The sequence below is a fragment of the Camelina sativa genome, chromosome 20 (genome assembly GCF_000633955.1).
Source record: "Camelina sativa cultivar DH55 chromosome 20, Cs, whole genome shotgun sequence".
Lineage (NCBI taxonomy): Eukaryota > Viridiplantae > Streptophyta > Magnoliopsida > Brassicales > Brassicaceae > Camelina > Camelina sativa.
The window spans coordinates 1199096-1210222 of NC_025704.1; the positions used below are offsets into that span (position 1 = coordinate 1199096).

The window sequence follows — 11127 nt, forward strand, 5'->3', positions numbered from 1 at the left end:
ATCTTTTTTCTCACAACTTTTAAGTAATAGCAAATGATAAGTAGTTTTTAATCGTAAGAATACGGGTACAGTATATAACGAATTGCTAGTGCATTATGTCTCTCAGGTGACAACATTACGATTAATTACACTAAAAAGAAAAACTAATTTCTTTATTGTAAAGTTCACACATTACATAAGCCAGCGGGATTTGAGATCTCTAAAATTAGACTCTTAAAAGATAAGGAATGGATCCTTAAGTTTCTAATCCAGCAAGAAAGAAAAAGAACAAACAGTCTAAAAAATTCCCACACTTGTTACGGAAGGGGCAACGTCGAGAAGCCATGACTTTTGGACGCCTTGATAAAAAAGCCTAAGAAGGAACTAAGACGTTTGCTATGTGAATATAAATTGTTGTTGTTGTTTTACCTCTACATTGACCATCCATTTTGTATCTGTCGGGGGTCGATGATGTTCATTATTTGCCTTGGAATTGTATAGGTCTGACCTAGTCATTGACGATGTCCAATCCATGGTTCCATCTGTAATTTTTGTCAATCAGTGCTTCTAACATGAACTCATAAAGAGAGATTGAAGTAAATATATCTGCGATGATCATCTAACCATTTACCTTACTGAGGTGTGGAGGTTTACTCTTGGAGGGGATTTGCCTTGCAGCGTTGGTTTCTGTATAACCTAATTCTGATTTGAGAAAAATAGATAATGTGATGGAAACCATGCAATGGATAATGTGAAACCGTGCAATGTTCTTGTTTAAATAGATAATGTGATGATCTAACCATTTACCTTATTCATTATAATTATTGGATTGGGATATCATTTGGTATTTATTTTCACAACAAATGATTGGGCCTTGGATTAGTTCTGGCCAGGAACAAGCCCAAATCATTATTACCCTTTTTTTGATTCAAGATCTAAAGCATCCCCGAAAGTTCTATGAGATGCTTACTGAAGTAGGAGGAAACACCTTATGGCGATGAATCAACAGCACAGAAAGGGACAAATTGTGAACAACAGAAAGAGCATCGGAAAAAGTTGGGAGATACTTTCTCTACAAGGTTAGAGAGAGAGAGAGAGCCATATAATTTATTTATATTAACGTAATTTACCAACTAATTTCTTAAAATACGGATTGCAGCTTAAAGATGCTGCTTGATACTTTAACTGGAATGTGAATACTAGTAGTAAAAGTCAAGATAACAATTTGCTAGGGTACGCAAAAGGCCGGTCGAAAACAATAAAAGCTAGAACACACCAAACAAAACTTAATTATGGAGTGTATTAATTCGAAGGAAGTTTTATTTATTTATTTATTTTAAACAAAGAAGTTCAACTTCAAACACCAGCCAGGCATCACGAGTAATAGTGTCACGAAAACCTTCCACACCATGTCTGTGAGCCACACAAAATATTATCATGATCAAAATATTAAAAAGGTTGAATAAAAACATCACAACAAAGATAAATCAAAAATGATCTGCAAAGGCGCCGCTTTACTTACCCCAATGCTGGAGGGATTGTAAGCTTTCTTTTGCCACCAACACACATGCCTTCAAAATTTACAAAAAAAAATATACATCAAAACAACATGATGATACACATTTTGAACATAGTGAAGAGAAACCAGTACGAAAAGGTTACCAAGAATGCCATAATCCAATCCCGGAAAGACATTTCCAAGACCTGCGTGTAATTAACAACAACAACGAAAAGCACATATATGAGCATCCAAGTAACAGTCAAAGACGACTACTATTACAGCCTCTTATTTTCGAATCTCGTTATAATACCAACCTACACGAAACTCATGAGGATGCCTTCCACGGGTGGAATAGTAAATCCTCCCATTTTTATGAAGCCTTGCAGTATAGTGGACAGTAACCTGCAATCAGAGACGACAGAATGAGCTTCAACAAATATTTTGCGAAGTTACAAACTTAAATAGTTTTGGTGCTCTCAAATATATTGTTTCTTCAGTTCCTATCCAAAATGATTCTTTGGTGCGCTTAGGTCTCAATAAGGCATTATAGTTTTGTTTTGCTTCTTATCAACCACCAATTCTATAACTACCCCACATTATTTACCACACTGCCACCTTGTTCAATAATCTATATGACATTGTAGTAATCATGTGATGATATCATTGTCTTGAAATTTTAAGACCTAAATAAATGCGCACATACCCATTTTCCAGGATCAGCTTTCGTCTTGCCGTCGCCCATGCATATATCGTAAACAACGAGCCCAGCTAGATCAGGTGTTTGCTTCTCAACTAAAGTAGGAATGGTCTTACTCTTTAACGTAGCTGTAGCCTCTTCCTTACTTAACTTCCTTTTCTTCTCAACAGGTTTATCTGGAGTCTTGGAGCTTTCACTCCTGAATTAATACCAAAAGCAAAAGCACAGAAATTTAAAAGACGGGAAAAGGTTTTGGAAGAACCATATTAAAAAGAAAAAGTCAATTTATTTACCTGCTTTGGGGAATGGCTGCATCACTGGTAGAGCTATCTGGAACTGTAGTACATGGTGGGAGACCAGGTAGTGGACGGATGTAGCGGCGGCGCATGTGGGTAGTTTGTATTCTCGGTCTACAAAGCACCTCAACAGATAATTTGCGTCCTCCCATGACGCTCCCATTAAGTTCAAACGCCTTATCAGCAATGTCTTTTCCTTCAACACTAACCTGTGCATAGCTGTAAAGATCAACAAGAGACAAGTCTTTAAAGTTAAGAGAGACTGATATAACTTGAGAGTTAATTAATTAGGAAAAATGGGAGGAACAAGGCACAACACAACAAACCCCTACCCCTCGAGAATAAAGACGCTATACATCTCTCCATATGAAGAGAACAGATTACTCAAAGCGCTCTGGATATCAATCTTACTAAGGGAAGTGTCATATCCTTCAACTCTTACCACAACGCTACTGCAATAATAGGATTTTGCATGAGATGAATAAATTCAAATGAATTATATAAGATTAGGGAAATCTTCAAATAATAAATGGCAGTGTGGATTACTCGTTTGCATGTTCGGGAAACGGAAAAGGCTTAACAGAGACATTCCATCCTCCCACATCACTTCCATTAAGTTGCATGGCCTTATCGACTGCGCCTTCTCCCATAAAATATATATAACCAATTCTGTATCATATTCATGTAACAACAAGTTTGTTTTCTTTAGTAAGATCATTTTAACTCTGGAACAAAATTGGAGGAAGAAGAAGAAGAAGAAGAAGCCACAAAAAAAAATACCTCATGTGAACACATACATCCGTGATCTCTCCACATGAAGTGAAATGTTCTCTCAACGCCCTCTCGACATCGGCAAGAGGAGTCTGCCTAAAGTTATAGCCCGAAACAGTAACCCTCCCATAGTCACTGAAATTATTCGATAACACCCATACAGTATATCAACGAACGTGACAAGAACGTTGTACACACAGAATTCATCTTACGTTTTACATATACAAGAAGAAGAAGAAAAAAAAGAAGACAAATTATATCGATTCAATTTACCTGACTTTTCGCAAAATTTTATGCAATCCCTACAAGTACAAAAAGGAAGATCTAATCAGAAACCACAAATTGAGAAACAAGGGGTTATTAGACTGACTGAATAAGAAGAAAATCCATAAGACGATTACCTCGTCGGCGGATCCGTCCATTGGTGTGGAATGAAGAGAGGTTGAGACGAGCGAGAGGCGACAAACCCTTGACAGTTTTTAGGGATTAAAATTAGGTCTGAAAAGGGTTTTTATTATAGTTATTGGATTTTGGGCTATCATTTCGTATTTATTTTCACAACAAACCATTGGGCCTTAGATTTAGTTCTGGCCTGGAACAAGCCCAAATCATTATTTTACCCTTTACATGTTTTCGTGTCTTTTTAGAATCTTTTTGTTCCTTTTTTTTTTTTTTTTTTTAATTGTGGAAGCTTTCAGATTTTGGTGGTAATCATATGAAAATCTGGAAGCTCTACCGAAATTAGAAAACTCGCCGCCGTTCACCGCAGAGGAAGTGATATCTGAGGCCGAGATGCAATTACCGAAGAAAAAATATGACCATCGTGAGTCGTGACAAAGATGACGCAGCCAATGACCTCGCGAGATGAACCACCATGGCCGGAGCTCAGGGAGAGAGAAGTCGGAATGTTCTCGACTAATGACTTAATGTAACACACTACAGTGTTTTAGAATACGCACCGTTTACACATTAACACATCTTACCGTTTTCCTTTATAATTCTAACAATACGTGCCGTTTTAAGCTGGCCATATAATAACAGCCTCAACATCGAATTGCATGTACATTATGAGTACATTATTATGAGTGCATGCAATTCCATTTTAGAAAATTGTTAAAATAATAATAATAATTTAATTCAATATTTATGTTAATGTACATGTTTGTCAATTATGATAGCATATTATGCTGTTAAAATCATAATTTAACTCAATAATCATGTTAATGTATACTTTTTGTTAAAATAATAATAATTTTAACTTAATATACATTTTTGTTAATTATGACAGCATAACATGAGCATAATAATTTTTGGTTAAAATAATAATAATTTAATTCAATATTCATGTTAATGTACATTTTTGTTAATTTTGACAGCTGCCAATCAGTTTAGAGGCAGTGGCACCGACACCCCTTGAGACTGTATTAGGACATGATGCATGCTATATAATGTTTCTGGTCCGTATATGTCTATAATACTTCATGATTTGAGATAATGAGAAGATAATTTTCAACATTAATAGGATGAATTGTTGTATTGTAACAAGTTGTATATATATGGTTCTCATAAGAAAATATTTTTCTTATTATTATTACTATTATTATTCTTATTATTATTATTATTATTATTATTATTATTATTATTATTATTATTATTATTATTATTATTATTATTAGTTGGAATGTTCTCGACTAATGACTTAATGTAACCCGCTACAGTGTTTTAGAATACGCACCGTTTACATGTTAACACATCTTACCGTTTTCTTTTATAATTCTAGCAATACATGCCGTTTTAAGCTGGCCATATAGTAACGGCCTCAAGATCGAATTGCATGTACATTATGAGTACATATTATTATAAGTGAATTCAATTCGATTTTAGAAGATGAGTACAAGAGAGTCATCTCTTAAAATAATAATAATAATTTAATTCAATATTTATGTTAATGTATATTTTTATCAATTATGATAGCATAATATGCTGTTAAAATCATAATTTAACTCAATTATCATGTTAATGTATATTTTTTGTTAAAATAATATTTGTTTTAACTTAATATTCATATTAATGTACATTTTTGTTAATTATGATAGCATAACATGAGCATAATAGTTTTTGTTAAAATAATAATAATTTAATTCAATATTCATGTTAATATACATTTTTGTTAATTTTGATAGTATAACGTGCCAATCAGTTTAGAAGGCAGTGACACCAACACTTCTCAGACTGTATTAGGACATGATGCATGCTATATAATGTTTCTTGTCCGTATATGTATATACTACTTTATGATTTGAGATAATGAGAAGATAATTTTCAAGATTAATAGGATGAATTGTTGTATTGTAACAAGTTGTATATATNTTATTATTATTATTATTATTATTATTATTATTATTATTATTATTATTATTATTATTATTATTATTATTATTATTATTATTATTATTATCTTATTTTTAAAAAAATATATATGCTGTCTTATTTACTCAGTCGTTGTGCTGTCCGAGACACAATTTTTTTGTTTCTTTGTTATTATGCTAATTAGATATTCTAAAGAGACAAACAAGAGTTAATTAAATAAATCTGATATTGATTTGAGCATTATTGACACCAAAAAGGAGAAAATATTCAGACATTTTCTCATCTACCCCCAAAACAATTCCCATATAACTTAGTAACACATTACATAGTGCTTCCATCATTCATCCTTCAAGCTCGTACATGCGCACAGTGAGGATTTGTTTTCAGTTTCCTAGTATCCGTTTATTCGTTTTATTTTTATAAACTTTCTCGATTGAGCTATTAATTCTTTGAATCATGTAATGTACGTAGTTGATCTTCTAGAAAGATTTAATTTTGTTACATGTCAAATTGACTAATTCGTCTCGTCTATCCAATGCAAAAGTGATCAGAAACCAAAATTCATACTTTTGATCGGTTTAGATATAGAGAACTCTTTGTGAACTTGTTAAATAGTTAGTATATTGGAGGTTCACTTGAAATCTATCTATGTCTATCAATATCATTAAAATACTTCTCTGATTGTTGCCTTGCTTCGCAATCGCATATCTTCTTCACTCTGCTTTAAATACGAGTGGAGGATATTAAAAAAATAACTAAAAATTGATATTATGTTTTAAAAAAAACAGAATTTGTTAAAAATAACACTTTTGAGATATTCTTTTGAAAACTACACATTTTTGAATATTTTTATTTTTGTCATATTTAACAAAATTACAATATATTAATTTTTTTTTAGAATTTTTTTTAGGTTTGAGTTCTCTATTTTACGAATAGTTTTAAGAGGATATAATTTAGTATGTAGGGTTTATAGTTTAGAATTTAATTTTTATATATATTAATAATACGTATTTTTTAAAATAGAGATCATGAAAGAGTATTTTTTGAAAGGTGACATAGGAAAATATTATTTTTAAAAAAGCACCTAAAAAAATCAATTTAAATATAAATCTATTTGTAAATCCATTATTTTATAATTAATCCCCTTTTCTATTCAGATATATATATTTTTTTTGGTTATTTATTTTTTTATCTCAACGATGCTTACTAGTTGCACGCCCTTTGAACTGAAGATCTAGATAAGCCAAGGGGATGTACTGAACTCTGAATTCGCTTTGATGGAATGTTTCTGAGTTTCAGATTCAATTAAAAATTCGAAGAAAGAATCAACTTAGTCAGCAGAGATGGCGGAGGAGACAGAAACTAGGGTTTTTCTATCAAACGAACAACATGAGGAAGAAGAAGAACCATCGTTACCACGTTCCATGGTGATCTCTCTCTACCTAGGCTATTTTCTTGCTCGATGGGGTGCAAGGTCTGATCAAATCTTCTTAGATTAATATTAATATGTAACATGAGTTTCGCTAAGATTGTTTACTTTGGATGTATATGAATTTGCAGAACTTGGGAATTCTCTGTTGCTCTGTATATGATTTACCTCTGGCCAAACTCTCTGTTTCTCACTGCCATGTACGGTGTTGTAGAGTCCGGTTCCGCCGCCATCTTCGGTCCCATTGTAGGCCAGATGATCGATAGGATGAGCTATGTTAAAGTTCTTAGACTATGGCTTGTTACTCAAAACCTCTCCTTCATTGTTGCTGGTGGTGCAGTCGTTGCTTTGCTCGTAGTTCCTGATCTCAAGTCTCAGAATTTCTCTGTTTTCGCAACATTGGTCGTGTTGACGAATCTTTCTGGCGCTATTGGAGTACTCTCTACTCTTGCTGGCACCATTCTAATCGAACGAGACTGGTATAATTTAAGGTTCTTATTTAGATTCACTTCGTAATGGAACTGTAACTGCACTTTTTGATATGAGAGAGTATGTTGTTTTTTCCAATTACAGGGTTGTGGTTATGTCGGAAGGTCATTCACCAGCGGTTTTAACGAGAATGAATTCGGTTATTAGGGGAATTGACTTGAGCTCGAAGCTACTGTCTCCGGTTATTACTGGTTTGATCATTAGCTTTGTATCTCTTAGAGCATCAGCTATCACGTTCGCAGCTTGGGCTACTATTACAGTGTGGGTTGAGTATTGGCTCTTTATCTCTGTGTATAACGGTGTTCCTGCGATAGTACAAAGCGATGAGAGAAGGATTCTAAGGTTGTCTCAATCAAAAGCGGAAGAGAGGGATATTGCATCTAGTTATGATGTTCCTCTTTTACAAGGAACAATCAAAGATGAGTCTTATGGGAACACGCAACGAAGAAGCGGGATCTTGAGGATTCTTGATAGAATCACTGAGTCCTCTTTTGTTGGTGCGTGGAGGAATTATCTCAATCAAGAAATAGTGCTCCCTGGAGTTGCTCTAGCTCTATTGTTCTTCACTGTTCTCAGGTTTCTTTTAGCCTATCTTTTCAGCTCATTGTGTTTGGTTTTTGGTTTTGCATATATGTATATATATAGTTTTCCTTTTGAGACAGCTTTGGAACATTGATGACGGCGACATTGGAGTGGAAAGGGATACCTACTTATATCATTGGTTTAGGCAGAGGAATCAGTGCTGGTGTTGGACTAGCTGCTACCGTCGTGTACCCTCTCATGCAGTCACGCCTCTCACCCCTCAGAACCGGACTATGGTCCTTCTGGTCTCAGGTATACAAACTACTAATCATAATTTGACATAGCTAATGCAACAAGGGTAAGCTTTCTGGATTTGCTAAGAAAACAGGGGAGAACAGAACACCACTTTATCTGAACTGGTCTTTGATTTATATGAATATGTTACCAAAAGTGGGGTTCTTGTTTCTGTAGTGGACCTGTCTTTTAGTCTGTGTTGGATCCATTTGGGTGGAAAAGGAGAAATTAGCATCATACATGCTCATGTCTGGAGTTGCTGCTTCTAGGCTTGGCTTGTGGATGTTCGATCTTGCTGTAATCCAACAAATGCAGGTACGAATTCAAAGCTGAAAAAATGGTTTTGCTCTGTTTAACTATTGCTTCAAAATCTTGGTCTTTGATGAGTATGTGATGCTTCTGCGAACATTGGTTTAGGATCTTGTCCCGGAACCAGACCGTTGTGTGGTTGGAGGTGTACAGAACTCGTTGCAAGCGGCTCTTGACTTGATGGCTAATCTTTTGGGTATTATTGTATCTAATCCTAAGGTAAATCAACACCACTAAATCTTGATCAATACTTTCTCTTTTGTTCTTTTTGTCATAATGTTAGTTACATTTGGTTTTTAAATGTGAGTTCAGGATTTTTGGATGTTGACGTTGATCTCATTTGCTACGGTTTCGTTAGCTGGAGTACTCTACACAATTCATCTCTACCGTGTCCGAAAGCATCTATTCCACTTCGAGAAGATTCCTTTATTGAACAAGTGTTTTGTTTCATGAAAAATGTACATCCATGTTTAAGATTAAAAAAATAATTGAACTAGACGACATGTTGTATATGAAATTGTTACAATGACACATAGGACAATCTATTCTGTAACCCACGTGAGAGTATCATATCATATGCCTCGACCTTCTTCGACCGTGAGTGTCCTCTCAACGTCTAGAATCTTCTGACCTACTTATCACATTACAAACAGTTAACTCAATGGAATCCTAAGTCATAAAAAAATAAAAACTTGAAATGTTTTACCTATTAACCTTCCGTTGAAGTGAACCATGGCTCGTCCAGCACTATCCTCGGTTTGAAACTCAATGAAAGCAAATCCTCGTGACTCTCCTCTAAAATCCTTTGCTAGAACCGATCTTATAGACTCATGCTATCATTGAGTTTTAAAACAAGAATTCGAGAATCAAATAATGGATAATCAAACATTTAGATCTCATACTACCAACTATACTACAAAAAACGTTTTCACAAAATATCTATAATCAAACAACAAGACCTTGTCGTCATATGGCTGTGAGGCGGGCGAGAGCAATGACATTCTGACTCTATTCTCATCAATGGCAATATGCCAATATGGGCAGTGGTCCGCGTCTTTAATCTTCATCGTCGTAGACGTGGTGAGACAGACGGAAAATTATCGTGGAGCGGTCAGCGGTGTAGGTGACTTGATGAAGACATCTTTTTTTTTCTATAGATAATAATTCAGAAGCATAAATTTTAAAATTGTTAGAACCGATCTTTAGATAGATTATCCATTATTTGATTCTCGAATTCTTGTTTTAGAAGATAAATTTAATCTTTAAAGATTATAAGCATGCATACTAATATCTTTTTTATAAATAAGAATACCCTTGAATTCGTTCTTTTAACTCATCTCCTTCACATACTCTCTCTTTCACAAAAGAAATAAACAAATTTCGAAAATGGATTCTATGACAAAACTCGTCGTCCCACTTTTACTCGTCTTTTTCTCTTCTCTCCTCTTTGGTAATTCACAATTATCTTTTATTTTGATTAGAATGAATCTTCTAAAATCTTCTCTCCTCTTTGGTAATTTTAGAAGTTACAATTTCTTCCATTTATTTTGGCAGGAGATATCAATGGAGTAGAGAGCTCAAAACAGCAGTACTCGTACGGTTCAACAAAGCTATTTGCGTTTGGAGATTCTTACGTCGATACCGGAAACATAAAGAAACAGGAAGCTGTAGTCCCATGGGCATTTCCTTATGGTAACACATACCCCGGTACACCCTCCGGCCGTTTCTCTGACGGCCGTGTCTCTACCGATTATCTAGGTACGTACCTCTATGAACGTAACTAAAACGTTATCTTCATCGACTTCACTTCTTTTTAATGCTGATCATAGATAACCTAGATAAAGACTCTAACTTCAAGGAATTGCTCAAGTAAATATTATTAGTCTGATACCAAAATGCTAGTATTTTTACTCCTATTGTATGTTATATCAATGTCACGTTCAAGATGTTGTTTGTAACTTTGCTTTATGCGCTAGTCATCGGAAAAACTTGGTTGTATTTATATCTTTATTTAATAATTGAATCTGTATTGTTGACGTTAATGTTAATAGCCAACCCAAGTTTTAAAATATATATATATATATATAACAAATATTTATAATGGTTGCATGTTTAAAAATATTTCCTGAATTTGAAATTTCATTATTTTTGCAATTTTCGATTCATTAATATATTAAATGGTCTGGTCATTAATTTTCCTTTTTTTTTTTTTTTGAAAAAGGACTAATTTGCTTATTTACTTATTTGTAATCAAAAACCTGTTTATAAAAACGCAATTACGTTACGTTGGCGGATGTGTGCAGCCACCAAAGTACTGAAGATAAAAACACCCATCCCTTATCAATGGAAAGATCACGCGGGACACGAACGGTTACAGTACGGAATGAACTTTGCGGTCGGAGGAACCGGAGTCTTCAAAACTACGAGTTCAAATCTCAATATGACGTATCAGATTAATCTCTTTGAGCAA

The 11127-nt window shown here is 34.2% G+C and overlaps 4 protein-coding genes and 1 long non-coding RNA gene across 6 annotated transcripts in view; 2 read left to right on the plus strand and 3 right to left on the minus strand.

Annotated features, from left to right (window-relative positions):
* LOC109131429 lies at positions 132-753 on the minus strand. Its single transcript, XR_002037071.1, has 2 exons — positions 611-753; positions 132-521 (listed from the first exon to the last, which is right to left on the minus strand). It is a non-coding gene; the product is annotated as an uncharacterized LOC109131429 (long non-coding RNA).
* LOC104768535 lies at positions 1114-3742 on the minus strand. Its single transcript, XM_010492541.2, has 11 exons — positions 3646-3742; positions 3518-3546; positions 3254-3379; positions 3020-3142; positions 2806-2925; positions 2471-2692; positions 2184-2376; positions 1795-1882; positions 1642-1683; positions 1502-1550; positions 1114-1392 (listed from the first exon to the last, which is right to left on the minus strand). The coding sequence occupies exons 1-11, from the start codon at positions 3664-3666 to the stop codon at positions 1311-1313; spliced, it is 1095 nt and encodes a 364-aa protein (XP_010490843.1). The 5' UTR covers positions 3667-3742; the 3' UTR covers positions 1114-1310.
* On the plus strand, positions 6805-9196 carry LOC104768536 (solute carrier family 40 member 2-like). Its single transcript, XM_010492542.2, has 7 exons — positions 6805-7088; positions 7175-7522; positions 7617-8108; positions 8195-8366; positions 8526-8663; positions 8766-8876; positions 8970-9196. Exons 1-7 carry the CDS (start codon positions 6958-6960, stop codon positions 9108-9110), a joined length of 1533 nt encoding a protein of 510 aa, XP_010490844.1. The 5' UTR covers positions 6805-6957; the 3' UTR covers positions 9111-9196.
* Positions 9205-9724, minus strand: LOC104772107 (polyadenylate-binding protein 4). Its single transcript, XM_010496754.2, has 3 exons — positions 9617-9724; positions 9364-9490; positions 9205-9288 (listed from the first exon to the last, which is right to left on the minus strand). Exons 1-3 carry the CDS (start codon positions 9722-9724, stop codon positions 9230-9232), a joined length of 294 nt encoding a protein of 97 aa, XP_010495056.1. The 3' UTR covers positions 9205-9229.
* LOC104768539 (GDSL esterase/lipase At5g03610-like) overlaps positions 9865-11127 on the plus strand; it is a 2865-nt gene continuing 1602 nt past the window's right edge. The window contains exons 1-3 of one of the 2 annotated variants that reach the window (XM_019242471.1): positions 9867-10107; positions 10212-10415; positions 10961-11109. In XM_019242471.1, the coding sequence (XP_019098016.1) occupies positions 10044-10107; positions 10212-10415; positions 10961-11109 (417 nt within the window). In that variant the 5' untranslated portion in view covers positions 9867-10043. Of the gene's footprint in view, positions 10108-10211; positions 10416-10960; positions 11110-11127 lie in introns of both variants that reach the window. The other variant, XM_010492546.2, reaches the window with a different exon arrangement.